Source organism: Ciconia boyciana, chromosome 10 (assembly GCF_034638445.1).
Source record: "Ciconia boyciana chromosome 10, ASM3463844v1, whole genome shotgun sequence".
In the NCBI taxonomy this organism is placed as follows: Eukaryota; Metazoa; Chordata; class Aves; order Ciconiiformes; family Ciconiidae; genus Ciconia; species Ciconia boyciana.
The window spans coordinates 14,066,219-14,091,273 of NC_132943.1; the positions used below are offsets into that span (position 1 = coordinate 14,066,219).

The 25,055-nt window shown below is 40.2% G+C and overlaps 1 protein-coding gene across 6 annotated transcripts in view; it reads left to right on the plus strand.

The window, feature by feature from the left end:
• CLASP1 (cytoplasmic linker associated protein 1) overlaps positions 1–25,055 on the plus strand; it is a 186,587-nt gene that overhangs the window by 145,546 nt on the left and 15,986 nt on the right. For 4 of the 6 annotated variants that reach the window (XM_072875469.1, XM_072875474.1, XM_072875468.1 and 1 more), the window contains 6 exons: positions 6,385–6,528; positions 7,795–7,901; positions 16,814–16,964; positions 18,041–18,287; positions 19,051–19,244; positions 20,944–21,072. In XM_072875469.1, coding sequence (XP_072731570.1) covers positions 6,385–6,528; positions 7,795–7,901; positions 16,814–16,964; positions 18,041–18,287; positions 19,051–19,244; positions 20,944–21,072 — 972 coding nt within the window. The remainder of the gene's footprint in view (positions 1–6,384; positions 6,529–7,794; positions 7,902–16,813; positions 16,965–18,040; positions 18,288–19,050; positions 19,245–20,943; positions 21,073–25,055) is intronic. The other 2 variants (XM_072875470.1, XM_072875473.1) reach the window with 1 other exon arrangement.

Here is a 25,055-nt window from a genome sequence, read left to right on the forward strand (position 1 = left end):
TCTATTTTGAAAATCAAGATTAGAGGTGATATTTACATGATGCATTGTAGACCCATTCGATAAATAGACCATAGGCTGTTTTCTCTGCACTGTGATGGATAAGTCTGCCATACTTACTCTAGCATTTTGAAACTCGGTGCAGATTAAAGTGCATGTTTTCATTACAAACCATCTTCCTTCAGTAGCTTTTCTTCTTTCTTAGCTTATATGTGGGAACTTCCACCTCAGAATTCAAACTTAAGTCATGCCAGGTGTATAATAAAAGTTTCTCAGTTGTAAATGAAATGTAACCGTTGTTTCTAGTCCTGAAACCTGTTTTTGCAACAAATGCAATTTTGGAAGGAGCAAAGTTACTCAGAGTAGCCTTCATCAGCTTCAGTTCTGGCTCTCCAGAAATAATGAACATTTTTGCCATGGTCTTTGCTGTGCCCAGGTCACAAAACAACAGCACGCATAAGGAGGCATAATCCATTTTAGAACAGTAATCCAAATGTGATGAGTCAGTGCTGCATAGTTTTTGCTGACACTTGTTTGAGATGCCTCTGGTGCATGTAATGCAACCATCCATGACTTGTAAAAGCCTTTCATGATATATTAAGTGTGTGCTGTATAAAACAGAATAGCAATGTGGATTTAATCTGTACATGAATTCTGTATTTAAATCTGTTAAACAAATTCTTCCTTTTCAGGATGTGGATGTAAACAGCATATTCTAATAGAAGTCTTTTGGGAAAAATGTGTTTGAAAACTTGTGCTCAAGCTAACATGCTTAGATTATGTATGAACTGATGAAGCCATTGTGCTTCGTATTACCATATCAGTAATGTGGATGTCCGCACTCATCTGATTCTAGACCTGAAAAAGGAACAAGCAGGAGGTTTGGTTTGGTAGATAGTTTGTTAGCTTAGTGCCAGCTAACACTTAATTGTCTGCTGGAAAATACACTTAAATAACACTTGTTTAGAGCCTGCAAACACTCTCAGTAGATGTGAATTAACTCATTTAACATCAGCTACGCTCATCAGAGAATCGAAGTGTTGCCCTATGCCAATGTGTGCTAATAGAAGCTGCCTAATGTGTCACTGCTGCCTCTCGATCTCAGTGGATCTATATTTGATCTGCAGTTTAGTATAATTCAACGTGACATGAGAGAGAGAACTTCTCTGTTCCAGCATGCCTTAAGTTATTAAAACTACATTTGCCTTAGACTGGGTGGTGAAAAGAATGATGCATACAGAGTATGATTATGTTTGTCAAAAGTGAGTAGATGTTAGTGTGGATCTTCCCCAGACCAATCGCATGATAAAAGGCATTTGTAGATGGTGTTGGTCTATCAGACTGATGCCCAGACTGGAGTTAGGAGTTTGCAAGTTCTTAACTGCTTCTTCCTCTGAACTTGGAGATGTCTGTGAGGATCGGTGTGGGCAGATGCAAGCATCTGTTCCCCTACTGCTGGCTGGCCAGATGCAAGTGCCATGTCAGTGCAGCACTGCCTGGGCTCTGCACCTCAGCAGAGGTTTTCAGGTGGTTATGGAGGCCATCAGGAGGTTGCCAAAGCAAAGCCTTGTAGGAGAACTAAGGGATGTCTGTAAGCCTGAGAGTTGTGGCTGAATTTAATTTTGAGCCAGTGCTGCCCTCTGCTGAAAGGAATGCTCTTCTGGTTAAATCAAATATTAATGCTTTTTGTTACTTGGAATTAAGCAAGCAACTGATTAAAACTCTTCTGCAAAAAGATAGCATGTGTACTGTTTAGATGATTTAGTTGAAATCTCTGCTTTCTCTAAATAATATCAACTTTCCTGTTTGTCAAACCCAGACCATGCATAGTTGGGTGGGTGAGGATTTGCCAGCTAGGACAACTACAGCTTCGTCAGGGCCTGGTGAAGGAAACTTGGAAGAGAAATGTAAACAGGTAGACTAAAAGCCGTGTGCACTAATCACACTAATCGTGTTTGCAGTCTCAACTCAACTGTCTAGCTGTGTAAAGAGACCTTGACTGGGAGCCTGAAAAAAGCGTGTCTGTCTGAAGTAATTCTTGGTTTTGGTGTGCTTTTCTGTTAACTCTCTTGTTGTAGTCCCTCATAAGCAATCAGGACATGAGGTGCTCTCCTTTCATGGGGCTGCCAGTGTTGTGAGCTCATCGCCAATAGAAGTTTGAGTAACTTGAAAACTGCTTTCACGTAGCTCAGGCAACTAGCTGCTTATTCTGCTTGGTCTGTTGGACCAAGCAATCATAAGGCACTTTAAGTATTAAGCTTAGGTCACTGACTACATTTCCTCTCTAAAATCAATGGATTTTTCCAGTTAGCCTTGCTCTTTTTGCTGAATGAGCCCAAACAATTTCAAAGAGACTTTATTATAATTCAGCCAAGTTGCAGAGGTTACAGATTTTGATAAATCTAAACACCCACTGTCTAGGTGAAAACACAAAACAGAAGTTGCTAAAGCATTTGTGTCCCGTTAGCAGCTGACACTGCTGGACAGCATGAATTGCATTGACCTAAGTGTGAAACTTTGGGAGCTGCTGCCGGCTTGTGGAACCTGATCCCTCACTGCATTGTTATAAGGAAAATAATGAAGTTACGTAAGTGATCCTCTGCAAATGATTCAAGAACCGGACGTGGAGCCAGACCCCCTCACTAGCATAGTCAGGCTCTGAAGTCACTGGAGTTTCTCCAGCTCGAGCCAGCAGAGAACTGCTTCATTAAGATTATCTAAATCTGTAGGGTCTACGTTATATGTCACTGAAGGGAGATGGATTAGTGTTTTACACTAGTGTTCAGGGACACAAAGGCAAGGGAAAATGCAGTTATTACTCCTTCTTCAAACTATATATCATCAAGCATGGGTGTTGCATGGAGAATGCTTGTACATTGTGTACAGAAATGAATTTGTTTTGAATTTATCTACTCCTTGAGTAATCTAATGAAACAAGGGCCAAGATTTTCAGAAATGACCAGTGATTCTGAGATTATGAAAATGTCCTCTGGTTTGTCACAAGCTGAAAATCCACAGATCTAAACCACTTAGAAACATTATCTGTAAAAGATGTCCTTTGACTAGATAGATGTATGCTAGATAAATGAAACTTAGAGGATTATCAAGTGTGTCCAGATCTAACTATTAGACAGGTGTAGAAATGCTGCTCCTGATGCTCTTCATTACTGAAATAAAATTAACTCTATTAGAACTGGGAAGTATTGCAAGAGTGAAACTTGGAGCTTGTTATAAATGTGATTTCAAGCTAGTATGGACCTTCCAGCTTTTGAGGTCAGTGGTAACGGTGTTCTTGATTTTTATAGTAGCAGGGACCAAGACCTTTGTGTTAAATCTTAAGTAGGAGATCATGGCTGAACTTTCAAATAATGGCTTTTGCCTGAAATAAACCTGGAAGTGCAGTTGAATGGCTGAGGACTATTTAAAAAGAATACAGGCAAGGTTAACCCACGTAGCTCTAGTGTTGCTTTTGAGAGCTTTACTGGAGCACCGCTCCCAGGCTGTAGTAGTACTTGGCTTTATTTCAAAAAGTGTAGACTATAGGTCTGCTTTCTTTCAGGCCACATAAGATTGTAAGCATTGTGAGCGACTGTTCAGCACTTCACTCAAAGCCCAATGACCTATTTGCAGGCAACAGCAAAGCTACTGAAGAGCACTGAGTACACAGAATACTGGCAGACACTCCTAAAGACAAGCTGTATTTTGTGCAAAGGGGAAAGGTGGATACAGTCCTGTTTTCATTAAAGCCAAAACAAAAGTAGTGGAACAAAGTTGAAGTGACTTCTGGGAGCTGAAACTTCCCTCAGATACTCCTGTAGCACATTGTCTCTGCTATCAGTGTTTATGTGTCAGGGTTAAACTGTACCAATTAGATAACTCTCTGCTTCAAAGTGAAGCCACAGGATCACAAAGTCCATGGTGGAGCTTTGGTGAAGATTTTGCTCAGATCTGTGAGATGCATCTTAGACCTCTCTGGCATAGAAAAAAGGTACCTCCAGAATGTCACATCATAGAGTGCATCTGCTCTTGCGGCTGTTTTCCTCTGTTTACATAGGAGGTCTCCAAGGATTACCTTAGTTCTAACCCATGAATGGCAGATATGCGGAACAAAGGTATCTTAAATCCTTTCCCGCCTCACTGTACCTTGGGCAGCTCCTGACTTACCAGTTGATATCTCCAGATATTCTAGTCTGAGCAATCTCTCAACCTGGGAAATCTTGATCAATTTTCCCGTTTTTTTAAATTTCGATGAATACGAGATCTGCTTGTTCTGACACAGAAGATCTGCATGTCCACTTCCTAACCATCTGGGATGTGCATGCCATTCACAAATGGGAATGAATTTTGGCATGACTTGTCACTTTGCATTCAGCTCAACTTGCTGACTGTTCTGAGATCTCTTGTTTGCAGTAATATTTTTATTACAGAAAATACTATGCTGGTGAAAACTTAAAAGTTCTTGGATCAAAATGGACAGAAATACACGTCCTTGTTGGATACCAGGCAGGCTTCATGGCAGAGTTGCCCAAAACTTCAGGTCAGAGGAGGGTAGAGTATGGAGTTAAGAAAGCCATGGGGAAAATTATCTCCCCACTTCTTTCATTCTTAGATTTTTAGTGTGAAGTGAATAATGACATGCTGTGTTTCTGTTCAAGTCAGTGAGAGTTGTGACAGGAGGCAGGATGATCCATCTGGAATGAAGATTCTGAAGACCTGTTGTTCGCTGCAGTCCTTGGAGCCCGTTGAGTGTTTTGTGCCTCAGTTTCTTTGTTGGCCATATGAAAAGGATGTTACTTACCAAACTTTCATGGATGGAAAATGTTTTTATATACAAAGCTGTGTTACTGCAAATTGGGGCTGATAGCAGAAGGAACAGTATAGCTTGAATTGCACTTTGCACGCTGAAACAATGAGGTACTTCGATTCCCCTCCCCTGTGAAAGGGTTTTTGTGTACCCAAGTTCATAATCTGCTAAAGGAGTCCACTTCACAGGGAACTGCAGATACACTTAATTATTGCAAGTTTACAAACACATTACTTACTAAAAACTCCTTTCTATTGATGAGAACAGTGAAGGTACAGTTACTGCCACAGCAGTGGATTATATTTTTACCCTCTTTAAAGTTCTTTTTCATTTTTAGGAAGTTTTAGAAAGTTCCCAAAAGGGTCAGACATAAGTGTCTGCTCTTCCTAAGCCTATATGTATGCTGTTCCAAAATAAGAGCATGTGTAGCTTTGCTTCTTACTTTGTCAGCTTAAGCCCCTGCTTTGTATCCAGATATGTATTCTGGAGGTTGATATATCAATGGCTACACCCCCGTTGGAGAAGGTGGTGCTGCAGACCACCAGAGGTCCTTCATCATTGCTTCATTTTTATTGTTCTTTTAATCAATTTTTATATTTTTGTATATTTTCAAGGCAAAGGCGGGGGAAAAAAACCCCAGAATTGGTGCAATCCACATGAGTTGTATGCTGCTGGGGAAGTATAGTTAGGAACATGTGATGTTAATTACACTTGCAGATCTGCACTCTGTGATTTATTCTGCTTCCATTCCTGTTTGATTCCATTGTCTTAGTTCAGGATACGCAGAGCTGTATGTTTGCTACTGGAGTTAGTGGAGATCCTGTTCTGGCAGCTGTTCTTCCAGGCAAATAGGACAAACCTTGTCCAGTGAAATTAATGGTAAAATTCTCAATTGTTTCAGTGTTACCCTGGTTTCACTTATTAAATTTAGGGAATCTGGTGGGGTTTAGCCTGTCCATGGATGAGAGAAAGGTGGTTCTTGCCATCCCAGTAGATCTTCCACTTGAGATGGAGTCTTCTGTTGCTGGAACAGCCTCAGTGGTGAGACTTGCAAGGAGAGGTGGGAAAACAGAAGCAGGGATTGTTTGTCTGATGAAACAAACTTGTCAGATCCTTAGGAAGAGGAGAGGTTGAGTGGGAAGAGAACTAGTCCCATTCGCACCTAAAATAGAAAGCATGGGAATGACAAATTGCAGTCCTAGATTTTTCGTACTTAATCTGAGCTTCTGGTTTTATTTATTTCCTGTTAATTTTTGCAGTAACTTGTTCACTTGAAATATGTGCTGGACAGGACGACGGTAAGATTTTCTCACTAGCTGTGAATAGCTGTACACTTCACATCTGAGAAGTTAATGATATAACTGCAAAAGTATATTGTAAGCTCTAAGAACTAAAAAGTTAACTTATATCAATTAACAATTCCTTGTGACATGTCACAAGGGATACGTCAAAAATTTGTCTAGTATGGGAATCTTCTTTTTGAATGAAACACACATCATTTACCATAAGGATCATTATCAACAGAATGCATACTCTTTTCATAGAATAAAAACTGATGGTCTTTTCTTTCTTCTTCTTTTCAGGCAGCACAAATAGTCCTGATTTCTCTCTTTGAATTGAACACTCCCGAGTTTACCATGTTACTTGGTGCCTTGCCAAAAACATTCCAGGATGGTGCTACCAAGCTTCTGCACAACCACCTCAAGAACTCCAGTAACACCAGTGTGGTGAGAGGCCCTTGTCCTTGCAAACAGCAGAGCTCCAAAGACAAGCAGCTCATTGATAAGCTGTTGCAGATGTTCAGTAGCATGAATTATCTGTAGCTGTTGTCTTGAAGCAATATGGCAACAGAGGATTCTGTTTGTTGCTTTTATAGGGACCATTAAAACAAAAAACTCAGTTATTTTTAAATTTAATATAGTCATAACCAGTACAAATTAAAAAAAAAAATATTTAGGAGAAGCGCATGAAAGTTGGTGGGGTTTGTGCTTTCAAGTTGATTCTTTTGAAAATCCTGCCAGTAACGGCCTTTTGGCTAAAACAGAGGTCCTGATACCCCAGTTTTTCTGGGCTTACCACTACTATTGAAAGCAGTTTAATAACAGATACATTGTCTACTGAGAAGCTTGCGGGATTTTTTGTGACCCGCAAGGTCTCCTCAGTCTGCACCTATTACCTTATGTTTGGGTTTTACATGAAGCTCTTACAGATTTTTATTTCTCTGAAGGAATATGTTAGTAGAAGATGTAAGTGTGCTTCTAAACTTCTTTTCCCCCCAGAACAGTAAGGATTAGAGTATTTTTTGCCTTTTTTATATGGAAAACTTGTGAAACTTGCTGGAACTTGAACCCTCCTATCTTTGCACTTCCACTGGGACAAGTATACCTTTGTGTAAACTAGAACTGCAGCATTAGGCTTCCAGACAAATGGACTGGATTCTCTAGTACCTTCGACCTTGTGTGAAGAGACTCAGGAGAAATTTCTACTCATTTTGCTGTGGTATAAATGATTGTGCAGGCCAGTGGAAAAATGATAAGTTAGATTGCTTACTTATGCTTGTAACAACCACAATCAGAATGCTTTAGACAATGCGGAAAATAGCTGCATAATTAAATTGCTAAATTGCCAGGGTAATGGTCTGCATACTTTGGAGCCTGGAAAATAGTATCTGAGAAGCTGGGTAACCTGGTGGATTGCTAAACCATTTCTCTGGCAATATTTGCAGGCTGTATGTGTTGCGTAGTTAAAATTGCAGGTTCTGTGGATTGTAGAAAAATGCACGTGCTTTCTTTATCCTCACAGCAGTACCTTCAAGAACATATTAATGACTACATGAACCATAGCTGCAGATTTTTAGGTCAAGAGCCAGAACCATAACTGCAGTAAGCTTGTCTAGCGCAAAAAAAGGCAATATTCGGACCTGTTGTTGTTGTGTACTCCTGCCCGTGCATTGCAACATGTTGCTAATCCCTGACTTCCTGCTTCTGTGCCAGGGTTCCCCCAGCAATACCCTTGGTCGGACTCCATCCCGGCACTCCAGCAGCAGAACCAGCCCCTTAACTTCACCTACCAACTGTTCCCATGGTGGACTGTCTCCAAGGTAATGTGGCAGGCTAATTAAACCACTTGCAAAATATTAAAGGATTTCGACACTGAGTGTGCATTTCCAGAATATGACTCACTTTTGAAAGCAAAAACAAGACCAAAAGTTTATGGTAGATTGCTCCAAAGAAACAGGGTTTGAACATGTTAATACATGGTTGGTGATTGACTTCAGTGTTCCAGTCCTCATGTTACCTGTGTAATCTTAATGTCTTTTCTTATAATATTAATTTTCTTTCATAACTAGGCTTTCTCCAGAATTACATTTGTGGGTTTAATAAAGGTAATATTAAATGGCAGCATTAGAAATAAGGTCTTGTTGAGGTTGCAAATATCACAAAATATATGATGACTTTCAGGTCAAGGGTTTCAGATTGCGTCTATTTTTTAGGTGTGTCATTGTGATCAGTAATTCTTCTGACTGTAGGACAGTGCTTGTGCTACTGAGAGAAGTACTGAATCTCCTGTTCCCCTCTTACGCTTTGTGAGGCTGCAGAACAAGCAGTGGTGGTGACTGTGTTTCAGTGCTGAATACCTCTCAAATCACCCTCCTGGCTGCTCACCAGTGGAACAGTGGCCTGATCCTTTGGGCAGCAGGTCTATTGCAACCAGGTGTTTTGCTGAAGCTGCAGATGCTACCATAGAATGTATTGGTCCACTCCAAAACCTTTTCTTGAGCAAACATGGACTCTTGGATATTGGGAATGTACATGTTTCGCACCAGAAAAAGTTAGAGCAGAGGAGATAGGAATTTAAACAGTATGCTCTGGGACTATAGAAACATTGGAGGGAAAGTATTAGGTTGTTACCTGGACAAGCTTTGATTCATGCTGGGAAAGCTTAAAAGCTGCTGCTGTTGTCTGCCTGCCCTGCCTCTCTATGGGATGTCACTTCCCATTGTCATAGAAGAGACAGAAGGAAACGTGTTGGGTGAGGACTGCAGTTCGTAGTCCAGTATAGTAATTTGCACTGAAATCTGTTGATCAGCCCTGTCATGACTTGCTAAACCCTGTCTGGAGGTGTGCTTAGACATGTGAGTTCCCATGTGTCAGGAAAAACACAGAGTTTTAGCCTTTAACGAGTAGTTATGGTAATTCCAGCAGCATATGAGGAGCACATGGGGTTTCCTGAGAAAATTGTGGATCTCTCAATACATCTTTGTGACCCCTAAATCTGCTGTAATCCAAAACTAGACTGAGAGGTTGCAAGCCAAGGTCAAGTTGCCTATTACGAGTTTTTTCAACAAAGGTTTCATTAAGATATTAAGTGATAGAGTTTCAGGGGAATGGTTCCAACTATGTTGCTTCCTTTTTGACTAGTTTGAGCATTGTTGCCCTGCTGATTTCTGTCATGGGAAATTATAAACGGAGATATGTCTCCCTGTGGTTACATTGTGGCTTTGTTGGCCACGTTTGCATGTGGGCACCTATTTTATAAATCCATGACCTTTTACCATGCTTTTGGGGTTTTGCCGTTGGGACACAACTGTGTTTTGCCACTTCACTCACTACTTCTCAGTTTGTCTTTGCATTCTTCTCACGTCTTGATGTCAGGATGCACGTATCAAAATATTAATTAAAGCATTCAGCGTACACTTCATACTTTGTTGTTGCTGTTGTTTTCTAGCATTTTGGGTTTAGGAACTGGAGGGGTTTTTTTCCCATGTGATATGTTCTCAAGGAATACTTAGAGAGGGCAGGTAATTCCAGAGCATTCTGCTATTAAGTTGTCAAGACCAAAACTGCCACTGGTGCAGTGGTCCAGGAATTTGCTTTAGGCAACAATCATTCCTTCACTTTTCTATGGAGTTCTTGGAGATGTTGATCCAAAAACTTAGGTGTCTTTTCAAGAAGTGTTTCCTGCTTCCTTGCTGGATTTAGTTATTCAAGAGTGATGTGTAAAAGTTACTCTTCAATGATGGGTAAAGGTGGAAGCTGCTGTAAAAGCCCTTTAAAATATTCAGGGGAGAAGTTCTACTTTTTTTGGTGAGTAACCTCTGAGCAGTAACAGTAGCTGCAGATTTTTACCATTTGCAGAAAAGGCGGTGGCAAGGACTGCAAATCAGTGGCAGTAGCTTCTGATGCTCTGCTTGGACTGCGTCCTTCTTGAAAATGTCTTGTGTAGCACAATTTGAGCATGGTCCTGACTTACAGAACAAGGGAGAATTTAGCTCTGTTTCTGAAGAGTACATGTGGTCGTCCTTCTTTCAGAAAAAAAGGCTTTGGAAGATGTGCTAACATTACGGGAAGTAGGGTACACTGCAGTATTGCAGTTGTTGGTATAGATGCTTCTGTGTCATGTTTCCATTACAAATGCCTGTCATTTGCTATTCATCAGTGGTGTAAAATGTCACTTTTCTTTCTACAAACTTGGAGGATGAGCATACCCGAGCCATTCTGACAGTAGTGTAAAAGGATAAAGATTCCTACAGCTTCTCTGTGTAGCCCTCCTCTGAAACTAGGCTTGGCTTTACATTTTTATGGGACCCATTTCCAAAGGGTTGTACCGAGGTTGTGTTTGCCCGTTGCTTTCTGGGGTGCTCCATGTGCAGGCCCTGCTTACCTTGTCCATGCCTATGTCTTGTACAGGCAGCCTGAGTGCAGTCAGTTGAAGGATCATCTCCAGTTCTTAATGCCAGCTTGGTTTTGAAGATTATACTTTCCTTTGAATTTTATCTTGATGCACAGATTGGAGGAATCTTATCTAGAGATGTATATGTTTTTGGGGCTGGGACATGTGTAGAAAGGATAGTTTGAGTCCTGTAGGAATACAAAAATGCTGCTAAGCATAGCTGCTCTCCCATATTACTAATGGTTTGTGGACAATATCCTCAATATTAATCAGCAAGGCTTCATTGATACTGATTCTATAGTACGTATGTGTGCCATTGCTGTTAGGTCACGTTATTTCTCCCATATTATTGCCATCACAGCTGAATTCCAGATGACTGACCTTTTTATTTTTTGTGTGTGTATATTTGTGTGTACAGGTATTTGAGCTCTCTGGGTAGATTTTGAATGTTTTGGCTGAACTGGACTTTGCTGATGCAAACAGCTAATTTGCCTATCCAGATGATAACATCTGCTTAAGTATCCCTTGATGTTAATGTCTTCAGAAGGGTAACTTTCAGAAGGTGCTTTCAGGGCCTTGGGCAAAGTCCTTCCTTCTCCTGCTTTCATTTGCTCCATCCAGTTCTGCTTCATGATCACTAGAACATATCCACTGCATCTGTGAGTTGCTTCTGCATTTGTATCTGCTTTTTTTTGTCTTGACAGTTTTAGGTTTTGGGGAAAGGAGTTATGGACGAAAGAGGTATTTTCTGAAGAAGAAAAGCAGGGGAGGGCACTTGGGAAGACTGAAAGTAATAGGAAAAAAAACAGACTTCTGACTGAGAGGAAAGAATGTTTCCTGGGCAATGCTCAGATGAATGGCTTGACATTGGGCAGAGAAAAATCTTCTGAGATTTAGTAAATGATGTAGTATGACAAAAAGGAAAATACTGAGTTGCGAAGTCCTACAGTGTAGGAATACTGTTCTGAATGGCAAATGAACTTCTGTAAACTCAATTGTTACAGTCAGGTTGTGAATTTTCACCTAAAATTCTGTAGGAGTATTTGGAGGAATATCAAATGAATGTTTGCCCTACTGTTTCCGCCTTTATTAGTAGCCAGAAACCTGTGCGTAGTTCCAGTTATTAAAAAAACTAATTTAGTCCCTCAAAGATCTCTAGAGGAAATGCATCAAAATAGAAGGCTAACAATTTTATTTGGCTATGTAGGTTTACATGCTTGTTTTTTTCACTGACAATAGGAAATACCATTAAAAATAAAATTTGACAGTTTCAGTATTAAGTTGAGCAAGGCAGGGCATGGAAAAAGAACTAAAATAAGCCATCCGCTTTATACAATAAGGACAAGCCTGCATTGTTTGGTGGCCCATTTGCAGGTAGGTGAGACCTGAGCTGTGAGACTTCTGCTCAGCAGTCTGGGTGTCTGGTGTATTTCCCTAATAGTTGTATTTAATAGCTATGGGTTTTGGTTGCTGGTTAACAAGTGGATTTCTTGACACCACTCTTCAGAGGAGTTTTCAACTGGCTTTGCTGGTGTTTGCACTGGAGCAATTCTTGACTTGTTTGCCATTTCTGATCTTGCAATATCTTTCACTTGTGTATACATAAATGTGACTTTCCGAGGCAGTGTATTTAAACTTAATAGAAACAAAGTGGTGTCCTGAATACTCCACCAGCTCAAGCATCTATATTCTCATTTAGAAGATGATTTTGAAAATCCATGTACCATAAAGGGAACAGGACAAAAGCAAAGGTTAGACAAACTGGCACAGGGATGGATGCCTTGACCCAAAGGCACAGGATCAAACAGTAAGCAGAACGGGCTTGTGGAAGTTTGATGAGATACCTGAATCGACTTAGAGGCTGGTTTCATCCAGTCTTTCCAGGTTTGTCTGCTGAGACCTGGGCCAGGTCCCCAATTTACATGATATGTTTGCACTCTAGACTGACTTTCACTTGCTGCATCTTTGGGATCTGTTTGAATCTGGTGAAATAGGATAAGATCTTATGCCCTGTAAAGGTTTGCTGATTGTGTAGGGCCTGATTGCAGGCTCTTATAGAGGCACCAGGAGCCAAGCTTGACAAGCTACCTCTGTGTGTCTGATTAAAAAAATCAAATCCAACTTTCCTTTCTTCCAGGGAAATCCTGTTGCTCACAAATACCTGCTCAGAGTTTCAATGCAGATGTTTACTTAAAGCATTTTAAGAGTTTTTTATAGAGGCTGTATCCATTTGTAAAATTTACTGGTCAGTACAAGCAGGGACTATTTTTGTGTGAACCGTATCATTCTCTTAGGAATAAAAGTGGAAATTAATAATAAAGGCCAAAACAATGACTTATGAGGCTTAATGGAGTATTCTTGTTTAATTTTGTTTCTATTAATTTTTTTTTCTCTCTCTCCAAGGCAGTATGACAGCACTAAGCCACTCAGATTATAGTTTCCTTTTTTTCCCTCCCTCCCTCTCCTTTCTCTGTTTTCTCTCTTTCGTTTCTCCTCTGATCACGGCAGTCGGTTCTGGGGTTGGAGTGCAGATGGGCTGTCGAAGCACCCCCCTCCCCTTTCTCAGCCTAACTCCATCCCCACTGCTCCTTCCCACAAGACTTTCAGACGCTCTTACTCTCCCAGGTAACAAGCTACCTGTTAAACCAACTTGTCTGAGGTGTCACAGTATTATTTACCTTTCGCACTGTGGGATTTGTTCAAATGTGGGCAATGATTTGCAGAGGCTCTGGTTGGAAAAGGAAAAGAGATGATGATAGCTTTCAGAGAGTGGAGGTGGCAGGCAGCCGCTTGCTTGCTGCTTGGGGAAGATGAGGCATGCAAGTAGAGGAAAAAAAAAAAAAGTTGATTTTTCCATGCTCTTCCTCTCTGCCAGGTTCCTGAATGGGTGTACGTTTCACAGTTGGTTTCCAGTGCAGAACACAGTTGCTGAGCACTTCCGGCAGGCACCGGCGCGTTACGATAGTATGGGCAAGGTCTTTCAACTTGGCTGCACTGTGCAAGCGGCACACGAGTACTTTCAAACAGGCAAATACAGCTCAATAGTGATTTCACATCTGCAGTAGTGAATATCCATAGGACAATGAAGATGAAGCTTGCATATATGATATTACCAGCTACTTGCACAGTGTGATTGTGGAATATCTTGGAAATTGGTAGTATTGAAATTAAAATGGTCCTCACCACAAGATTTAGAGATTATCGATTGTTAATTTTGACATCTCTTCCTCCTCCTGTGCCCTCACATTGTGTTCAAATCTACACATAGATCTTTAATCAGTATAGTGGACTAAAGCTGTATACTGGTTTTAGTCAAAAAACCCCTTCTGAATACAAATTTAATTTGTCAGACCTCTATGTTAAATTCCTTCGATTTTTTTAAGTTTATACCCTGACAACAGGCTTTCCGTAGATGTGGTTTCTCCTGACTTAAATACACCTATTACCTGAGGAAAGACTATATACAGTCTTTCCTTGAAGCAAGAAGTTCCTAATGAAAAACTGTTGAAAGAAAAGCAAACAAATTGTTCTTTGACAGCTCAAAATCTGGGAATCTCTGGCATCTGAGAGAGAAAATAGAATCCCATAGTCCGTACCTCTGTGAATACCTGCAGAATTAAAACTTTAAATCAATGTTCTGACTATTCTAGGACACTAAGATATCTGTGGAAGAGATCTATGTTGATTTTTGGAGGTAAAGTAGTTGAGAATTTTTTTCCTCCTTTCATTAGCTGACACCAAGGTTTGGAATAATGTGACATATATTCCAGCCCAGAGCCTGAAAGTGCAAGGAAGTGGGTTACTGTGTACTGCTTGAGGATGCTAAACTGTTGATTACTTACATATAGTTTGGATTGGAAACTGAATAATAGTTTATGGAAGTAAAACGTGTTTTATGTCAGACTGGAAAGTTGCCAAATTGTATCCTGATAAACTTGTAGAAAGCTGCATTGTTTTAGTGCAGCAGAAGATGGAAAATAATGTTGTGACATCCCTAAACGCTGCTCATCTCTACTCACTTCTTATTCATCCTGTGACTTTCCTCTAGTTTTCTGCATGGGTCATAATTTTTTTTCCCTTTTGTGCCTTTTTTTTTCCCTGGAAGGTGGGTGTAGTTCCATTTTATTTTTTTTATTCCCCCCATCGTGTTGTCTGTGAAGTATTCCAGCACACATACTGTCAATAGACGTGTGTGTTCACATGTAGAGTTTTCTTTCATGTAGAACTCAGCCATAATGTGATCTCCTACACAGGCTTACTCTTGACAAATGAAATCACTGGGTTCTTTAGATTTTTATTAAAATGTGGTTTTGTGCTTTGAAAAATGCATCAGATCGGTGGCTTTGAGAAATAGCCTTAGTCCTTTAGCATTGCAGAGTCTGTACTTTGATCTATTCTTTGGTAGCAGTGTAGAGCAAAATTCATCCCTGAGGAAAGAAGTGATGATTTTAGCAGAAGATTTAGTGTCAGTATATCTGTGATTATTTCTCGGTTTTTGCCATGGATTTAATTGTGTGACCTGTGGTAAGTCATGTCATCTCTTGGTGGGGGTACTTGTGTACAGTCACATATATACCTTCTTGAATGGCGGTTTCATTGCTCACTTAAATATTGTATGAGGAACCCCTTAAGATCTATGAATTAAATGTGCTTGAGCTCAAAATTAATATTTTTGAGATCATATGAAACAAAGGTTGTCCTATCCCTGCCTGATACTTACAAAGAATCTAAAAGCTGCTTTTACTTTTGTCTGGAAAGCCATCACAGTGCATTAGTGTCATTCAGCTGTCTGAAAAGCCCTAAATATTTTGACTTCTGTAGGTTTGTAAACAGCTTTTGTTTTTTGGTCTTGGTCTGTTCTTTGAATGGTTTCTCCTTCTTCCTGGCCTGACAGACTGTTTAAAGTTGGGGAGCTGTTCTTCAGTTTCTTTGCCAGAATACATGGTGCTGATGCTTGTGTGATCAGAGAGTAAACACGTTGCTTGGGAGCCAGGATTATGGCTATTTTCAGTGTGTTAATTCTGAAGGAATCGGGCAGCGCCAATCTTATCCTCTGTCTGAAGTTCCTGAATTTCTTCCAGAAAAAAAAAGTAGTGGTTATAGATAGTTAACATCCTACTTTTAGTTCTATTGAAAATAATAGCTGTGTACCCAGGATTCAGAAGGGATTTTCTGTTTTTTATTTTTTTCTCACCCACCTCACAGGGAATCTTTCTTTTGTGGAAAAGGAACACAGTTCTTTGTTCAGCCATCCTCCTTCAAGCTCATCCTGTCATCCTTCCCCAACTGTTAAGAAATAGTAATTCACCCCTGTAGGGAGCCACTTCTTGCCACTTATTGACAAACAACTTGATGTAAATGTCTCAGATTCTTTTGGTTTATTTGCTTCTGGCTCTACTGAGATCCGAGACTCCCCCAGAGAAATTGTTCTCAGTTACTGGGTCGCTTCATTAAATCTCTCTTGGAAAACCAATTGTCATGCAAGCTCGACTTCTCCTCCTAGATAGAGCAAAGGCCTGCCAGTAATGCCTTTTCATTTTCTCCAAGCTTGTAGGAGCTTCTCTTCTTAGCCACATCTTTTCATATCATCTACCCTTGCATGCCAGGCATTTTTTCATGGAATTAATTTTGGATAACTCCTCAAGGAATCCCAAAACTTCTGTGGCTTTTTTCTGCTGAGGAATTTCTGAGGAACAGACAGACTGGAAGAAAGCATCAGATTTGAGTGAGAGAATTCCCAGACTTAGGCTCAATACTGAAATGTATCTTTTATCAAGACATCGTGCAAGTGGTTTTGGTTTTACTACTCTATAAATGAAAATGGGACGTGTTAGACTAAGGTTTATGTCAAGATACATTTTTCTTTCCATTTAAATCTGTCACATTTGAATCCATTGATAGAATATATTTGATGTATTATGAAACTTAAATTTCATTGATTTCATTTCCACCAGCTGTCACACCCCTTTGAGTTCTCATAGTGATTGATTTTATTTAATTTCCTTTTTAAATAACACCATTACCATGCTGGGGATAGGGTTTTTTGGTTTACAGAAGCTAGCACATTCACTGCTGTGGAATGTAACAAACAGTGGACCTGATTTCCCCTCACTTAGAGCGATGTAACACCACTGATTGCAGTGGAGCTTCTCCTAGATTTAGCCCTGTTTGAGGGGAGACTCAGACCCAAAGTCTGCTTTGATTCCATCCATGTTTTGTTACAAGTCACTGTTAGAAAGGGTACACCAAATCATTTGTCTTCAACTTGACATTGTTTTTGTTAAGTCAAAAGCGGATTCCAGTTTCATATGTAACATTTCATATACGTTTGGTCTTTAGTATGCTGGATTATGACACGGAGAACCTAAATTCTGATGAAATCTACAGCTCTCTTCGTGGAGTCACAGAAGCGATTGAAAAATTTAGTTTCCGTAGTCAAGAGGACCTGAATGAGCCAATCAAACGTGATGGAAAGAAAGACTGTGATATTGTAAGTATTCGATTGATTAATGTCCCCAGATAGGTGAAATTTTAACACATTGTGTTCAAACCTGGCTTTGGATTGTTTAGTGTACAAAATCCAGTTATTGCTGCTGTATTCTTCCGAGTGTCTTTGGCTTATTGGTTGCTAACTTCTTATACCTAAATTATGGGGTCCCACTAATGTAGTCCCTTGCTCCCTTTAAACTCTAGTCTCCTGTGAAATGTGCTCACTGGGTTTCTGTGGGAGTCTCGTGTATGAAGGAAACAGTGCTAGTGTTCCTCAGGCTCAGCGTGGCTCAGTGACGGCTTTTTCATGGAGTGTGTGTAGTCAGGTCTGTAATGGGAAATGCTAGTACTTGAAATGCATGAGTGGTTTCCCTCACAGGCTTATTACTTCATATATAGGAAGGACCCGTAATCACTTTGAGCGCACAACTCATGTGGTACCTTATGCTGCATGAATGGTTACAGAATTATCTACCATGTGAGATGTCATTTGTTTTAATTAAATACATGGACTTAAAAATTTATGGGAATCTTAAATTATGATCCTTATGGGTCCTTTCCAACTTGAGGTATTCTATGACAGTTTTGCTTCCTATCTGGACAAGCAAGTTTATGTTAGTAGATTAAGTTAGCCTCAAAGCTAAAAATTATTGGTCTGTGAGATTTTTCTTCGGGACCCTTCTATTGTTCATTTCATGTTAGCTTGCTAAGCATCATCCAGTCTCCTCTGTCAGTGGGTTGTGAAGTTTCATGATGAGGATGTTGCTTTTGCTTCCTTTCCCTTTCTTAGCAAATTGGTCCTTGTTCCAGAGCTTATGGTCTTTGCCAGCTTGTGCAGTTTTAGCAATATTAACTTAGATTTTGGCAAGTTAGTGTAGCTTTTTGCCATATGACCATGAGATACTTTTGGAAGAGTTGTAGCTATATAAGGGAAAGAGGTGGTAATCTAAGCTTTACTCAAGGTTCATGCGTGTGTAAGTGATTCTATGCCTATTCATGTTGGTGGGCGAACTCCCAAAAAGCTACAGCTTCCACAGAATTTGAGTAGTCTTACGTCTTTTCTGTCCCATTCCCCAGGTGTCTCGAGATGGTGGCCTCGCTGTGCCTACCAGTGATGTCCGTGGAAGCAGTGACATTGTGGAAGGTGGAAGGATGGCTCTAGATAACAAAACCTCCTTACTTAACACCCAGCCTCCCCGCGCCTTTTCAGGGCCACGTGCTCGAGACTATAACCCTTATCCTTATGCTGACACAATTAACACTTATGACAAGACTGCACTGAAGGAAGCAGTGTTTGATGATGACATGGATCAGCTTCGGGATGGTTTGTATCAGCGTGTCTCATAAAACTGCAGGCAGATTCCTCTGTTTCTGGTATATTTGTGTATGGGTAGTGCTCTCAGATACGTGCCTGCCCTGCATATGTTGTGTATTACTTTGCATCTAAGTCGAGGCTTGATATGAAGTACTGTGTGTTCTCATGTACCAGCAGAACCTGATCTGTGGCTATGGAGAAAATGTTATACTGCAGTTTTAATTTTTGTTTGCCTAGAGTTTCCCTCAAACTAGTCCCTTAAGCATCTAAATGCATCTGTAGGGACACTGTTTTGGGGACCTTCCACTCTTTATGACTGAAACATCTCACTCAATAGCTCGTTGTTACTGAGCATTTCACTTCATTTAAGTGATGCTACACCTTAGCTTAATTCTTTTGCAGTAACCTGATGAGTCACTGTACTTAGATCTAAAGGTCATACACGTGATCGCTGGTTTTGGGTGTGTGTGTCTGGGAAAAACTGCGGCAGTTCTCATCTTATAGAATTAATTATTGGAACTGGATGAAATTCAATTGTCATCTCTTCCTGGTTCGTTAGAAGCCATGTGCAGATTCATGAGCTGTGTTACAAACTCAGGTGAAATTGTATGCTAGTCAGATTCTCTTCCCTGCTTGACTTAGGCCACCTGGAATTTGACGCATTTTGGGGGGGCCCTTGCTACATGCACTTTGTTCTGTAGAAGGTTAGTAATCTTGGCATCTTTGATCTATTTCCCCATTTCCCCAAATGATTTGCTGCTATTTGTCCTAGAAGTACCCATTGACCATTCAGATTTGGTGGCTGATCTTCTGAAAGAGCTCTCCAACCACAACGAGCGTGTGGAGGAGCGGAAAGGAGCTCTCCTGGAACTGCTAAAGATCACAAGGGAAGATAATCTCGGAGTTTGGGAGGAACATTTCAAAACCATTCTGCTCTTGCTGCTGGAAACACTTGGAGACAAAGATGTGAGATGTGGATTTTTGCCTTAACTCTCCTGTACATTGCTTCATCTAGGATGATAGTTCCTCCACACTAGTGTAAATGAAACCTGCTGCGTTTGTATGGCATCTCATCAGTGATGCTGCACTGCTATTTTTTCTTTTGAAGGTTGATGACTCTGCTTTTGTTTTCAGTGTGTTCAATGATGAATTTTAAGCTACTCTGAAGTGTCCCGGTTTTTCCCCTTCCCTCCAGAGTGTTAGTAACAAATCACTTGGAAATTGAACTAGAATCAGAAAACAAGTTAACTTCTAATCTTGTACAAAAACTATCAAGATTTAGAAAGTTGTTCTCTTCCACTTTAGGATGAAGTTACAGGCTCTTAACTATATCATACCCATTCCCAAAAAAAGGAGAATAAAGGCACCCTAGAATATATTAATTTTTTTTTCCCCTCTATGTGGTTTAAAGATCCAAGCTATTAGATCGCCTGAGATGGGTCTCTGTCTCTTGCAAAAATGTCATCAAGAACAAACTGCTTTTTACAAGGGATCTTGTTTTGAAATATTTAAAAAAAAAAAAAAAAAGCTGTGTTGTTATCACAGCTTTGTATTTGATAGCTGATCAAAGTGATAATTTACAGGCTAGACTTCTACTTTTTCCACTTGGTGCTATTTGTTCAGCTTGCAGCACAATGATATTTGGTAAAAGCTTACCACCCTGCTGCGCCTTCACATCAGAGCCATGCTCCATCTGAATGTTATAATATTTAGGCTTCAAAGCACTCACAGTTTTTTGTGGTTGTTTGTCTTTTTTTTTTTTAATCTGATTCAAAGCCATTGTATTTCTTATACTCCTTGTAAAGTATATGGCGCGCACTCAGAAATATTAATTCTGAAGCAGAGTAGGTGGCTGATATTTTCTCGGTCATTGTTTGTAGTATAAGCATGAGCTGCTCTAGTCCTACATGTTTAATCATAGCATCATCACACATGTATCAGAAGATCTGGTGGCTTTAAGTACATGTGAATTGTGCTACTGCATGAATTTTGCAGATGAATAGCGAAGGACATGCTTTAAAGGCTGAGTATACAGGAAAGTAAGTATTCCTCTGCTGAAATGTTAGAATCTATTTGGAGTGGCCACAGGCCAAAAACTTAATGTAACAGTTATGAAATTGAAGCAGGTGTTATAAATCCCTCCTACTAATGATCTTTTGATATAAAGGATTAACACATAGGTCAGTGTTGACTACAATGACTGACTGTTCTTGAAAGTAATTTCCATAGGAGTTACAGGAAGAGTCGATTTTACTGCATTAGTACGTGAGAAACAGCTTTGTTACATGGATGGAGCCCAGTTTGATATCCACAAAGCTAAGCAAAAGAGGAAGGGCAAAACAAATGTGATCTGAGCTTCTTTGTAGATTCATGTAATGCAGACATGCTGCTTTGGGTACAAATTTGTACTTCATTGCCAAAAGAGTGTAGGATTTAACAGAGTCATTCTGATTCTTTCTTGTATCTGTGACAACAGTCATTTTATGTGAATTTTTGTGCAAAAGCAAGGAAGGAGGCCAATTCTGAATTTTAGTTACATCGATTACACTGCTCACTCAATATAAGCGATATAAGATTTCTGGTGGCGTAGGGAGCCATGAGAATTTACTTCAAACTACAGTTTTGAGAAGTGACTTTTTTTTAATGTGGATTTCTCTTGACACAGCATTCAATAAGAGCCCTGGCACTGCGAGTCCTGAGAGAGATCTTACGGAACCAGCCAGCAAGGTTTAAGAACTATGCAGAGTTGACCATCATGAAAACGCTGGAAGCACATAAGGATTCTCACAAGGAGGTGAGTGAGCCTTTCAGTGTTGCTGCTGGGAAAACAATATGGGCCTGCTGAAGAAATGTAGGAACAGTGAGATTTAATAGGCAAACACGTTGACCCATCTTAACAGTGGAACAAATTGATATTAAGTCTCCCATGTATGAAGAGATAGGATTTTTATGTGCTGAAGCAGGGAGGAAAAGAGTTGAGACTGACAGAGCTGTTTAAGTGGATTTGGAGCTATCTGGAATTGTGGGCCACTGTTTATCAACTTCCCAGGATTTCCCTGCTCATTCTGGGAGAGGCTGAGACCCTGTAGTAGAAAAGTGCATGTTTAATAATTTAGCACAGCACATTGGGGGCACTGTGCTCCTTCCGTCTGTATGGGTAAGGATAGGAAACGTACTGGAGAACACAAAGCCCGTGTTCAAGCAGAATTGTGTGTGAAAACTGCATGGTGAAATTTGGCCACAATGAAGAACTGGGAACTGGTGAGTAACAGTAGAAAATGGACAAAGAGGCCATGCTGCTGAAAAGAAGCTGGGGCAGAGGAAGAAGGAAAGGGAAGGGTGAATTGCATTTTCCTTTTGTGAGAAAACTTGTATGTAAAACTGAAAGTATTCTTCTGAAGTAAAACAAAAATAAAGGGACATGATGATAACATTTGAAGTAGATCAATTCAAATTACATTTAAAGTCAGTCTTTGTAGATTGACTTCCAAGCGTTACCAAAGTCCTTGCTTTGAAATCTAAGACACTTATTCTCCTCTGCAACAGGCTTGTCCTAAATAGCAATTTTAGGCATCTCTGTCTGGAGAGCTTTGGCCATGAAAAAGATCATTGTATAGATCAGACTGCTCCAGAGCATTGCATAACTTGCACAAGGTTACGTTAGCTGTGTGTAGCAGAAACTGTACTGTTTAAAAATCAAAAGAACAAAACAAAACAAAAAACACCCTTAGGAAAGGAAACTAACAGACTAGATTTCTCTAAAATGCAAAAGTAGAAAATGTTTAATCCTTTAGTGAATGAGGACTGCTGTACTCTGCCTACCTTCCTCTCCTTGATTTAGAGCCTTTGCACTCCTGTCATTTTCAGTTCAGAGTAATAAGAAGCAGTTGTAAATTGATTTCCTGATAAAGCAGTCAGACAAAACATTGTGTTCTGAAGGAGTGCCTTTTATTGGCAAGTTTTCTGGTTGCATACTTCTCAGCTCACCTTGACTCAGTGCCCTTTGTATTTTTTTTTTCTGAGAGTCCTCCAAAACTGCCATGTCTAGCAGGACCTTTCCAGATTGTCTCTGGCATGCCCCTCAGAACTCACTGTCCTTGTGCGGCTGGTGGGTTTTATAGAAATCAAGCACAATGTTGAAAACCTGAACACTTTATGCCTCTGTACTCCCCACACTGTGTTCTTCATGCTTGAAGTATGGAAAGGTTCTTCAGGATTTGCATGAGATACCTCCTGAGGAAAAGCAGAGAATAAGTCTTTGCTACAGAGAAAGCAAAGCTCAAGCCAGGAATGAAGAGATGTGAGTTCTGAAACTTCTTTATAGAAGAATAATTCTGAGCTGTATTGCTGTCAGCAAGTAGCTGCTGTGCTGTACATACCATTGTAAATCAAAGGCATGCTTTTGCATAGCATCTTTATAATAAAAAAAATATTTGCAACTGCTGCAATGAGACCTTTGGGTGACAGTTGGTCATAGTAGGATGCTGCAGTTATATTCCTGTTTTGCTATCTGTTGCTAAACAGCGTGTGTGCATCTGTATTATGTGGTGTCACTGGTGATGGATTTTTCATTCTATGTATGTGTTTTTTCTGATCCTTGTAATCCCTTGTGTAAGTGGAGCTCTTGAAACCATGATGCAGCCCATGAAACACATCATCTGTCTGTCAGTAGTTTGAGAATATCAGCATTCATGAAGCTAAGAAAGGTTTCCCAACCTGCACTTGGGTATCTACATGACCTAGGCTAAAGATATACCTGGGAATATGCTTTAGGTATTTTTACCTGTAGTTGGGGCTTGCTGATTAGTTAAGTCTGTGAAAAATTAACTGAGAGTCCATTTGAGCATGGCTCAGTTGGTGAAACTTGTAGCCCTGGGCCAGAAGGTCACAAATTCCCATCCCATGGTGGCCCTCCAGCTTGCTCTCACTGCTGGCTTTGCAGCGCTGCTCTCTCCAGGAGGGGTGGAGGAGCTGCCCTTTGGCTTGATCCCACTGAGCAGGAGATTAAGTGAAGATTCACCAGTTTTTGATTGAAGGGCACTTTCAAAGAATAGCTGAAGAAGGAAAGGAAGGGAAGATCTCGGCGGCCTGTTCTACAGTTTTCTTTTTCACTAAATCAGAGCAATATTAAGGGCAGTGGTGTACTGTCCTTAGACTACATAAAATCTTCCTCTGTACTGTAAAAACTACTTAGAGGAAAGCTGCTATATAATTTGGTTAGGAAAGTGTTAACCCTTGTGCCAGTAATGCTCTGATAGGATGTCACTTCAGGGTTTGTTATGTTTCTGGGCTGCTTCTGCCTTGTAGTAGAAGACAGGAGTGATCCTGGTTTATGGTTTGAGATGTTTTGGCACACAACAGGCTGCATAAGTCAGCAGAAAATGACTGTTTTGAACGAGCTGTATCTGTTTCACTCTTACTTACCTGAGGGACTGCTAATTTCCCTAAGTTATTGCTCCCATTTTCCATTACATATGGCCCATGGAGAATCAGTTCAAGTGACCAAGGGAACAGCAAAGAGGAGAGGAGAACAGTACAGAACTGTTAATCTTGGGTGCCATCTCCAAGAAGTCATTTTACTAAGAGGCAGTTCTTTGGAAATCAAAAAGAAGGTTCATTTGTCTTCCCGAATTCCAGTATTGCTGCTGTTCATCATGACCAGGAGGGGTCAAATAAGAAATTATAACCAACATATTTACCACCTAGCAAATACCACCACCCCTCCTCCATTTGAGTGCCGATATCTAGTTAAAGATTCAGACTGAAACAAAAGGGTCTGTATTTTTATTCCAGATTATGTACTTGGAAGTATCAAAGCAGTGTTAGCATAGTTGAATATCTTGGGATGCCTGGATAATTGGCTGTTTTTCCAAGTCCAAGCTGAAGTCTTTAGACAGTTCAATCTTTGCCGTGGCTAGAACTCTTCTGCCTTCTGTTGCTGAAGGCAAAGTCTAGGATCAGCAAAGTAGCACAGCTCTTCCTAGGGACACAGGAGAGGAAAACTTGGTACATGGAGTTGGATGCTGAGTCGTGCCTTGTTGTGGGTGCAAATGCAGGAGATTAGCAAAGCACAGACCTCAACAGGGGTTCAAAATTAATGTAACCCTAGGCTACAGACTAGAAGACTCTGGGTTGGGATCCATCTTTAGTTTGCATTTTTAACTTCAGCCTGTTTTTATACTGTTTGTAGTATAACAGTCTATTCAATGCTGTTGATTTAATGGGGTGATGTGAAGAGTCAAGCCTGCTTCAGTCATAACTGTAAATATTTATGGGGGTTGACATGTAAATGCCTTTCACTTACTTTTGGAGCATTAGAACGTAATTGAAGTTGTGGATGGTATTAAATCTTGTTGATTTTTATCACTCTTTGTTTGGAGTTATTTGGAAGAGAACCATCTTTCTGTTGCCAATTAGTTAATATTAACTCATTTGTTCCAGTGTAGTTACTCACCCATAACTAAGGAGAGATACTGCCTGCTGACCCAATACCGTTGATATGACATTGCTTCAGATTCATACCAGCAAAATGAGTATAAGTTCTTATTGAGTATATTAAAACAGAAATAGTTCATTATCTTGGGAAATGGTTACAAAACATCTTTACCAGTGAAAATCATAGGATAGCTAGTTCCCTGCTTCTGTCTCTGCCACTCTCTTTTTCTCTGCAACTAAGCCTATAGACCTAGCAGATGAGTATTTTTTGTGTGTAAGGAAAGGATATTGTGCCATGTCTTAAATATCTAATTTTGGTCTTTTATTATTTGGAAGATCCAT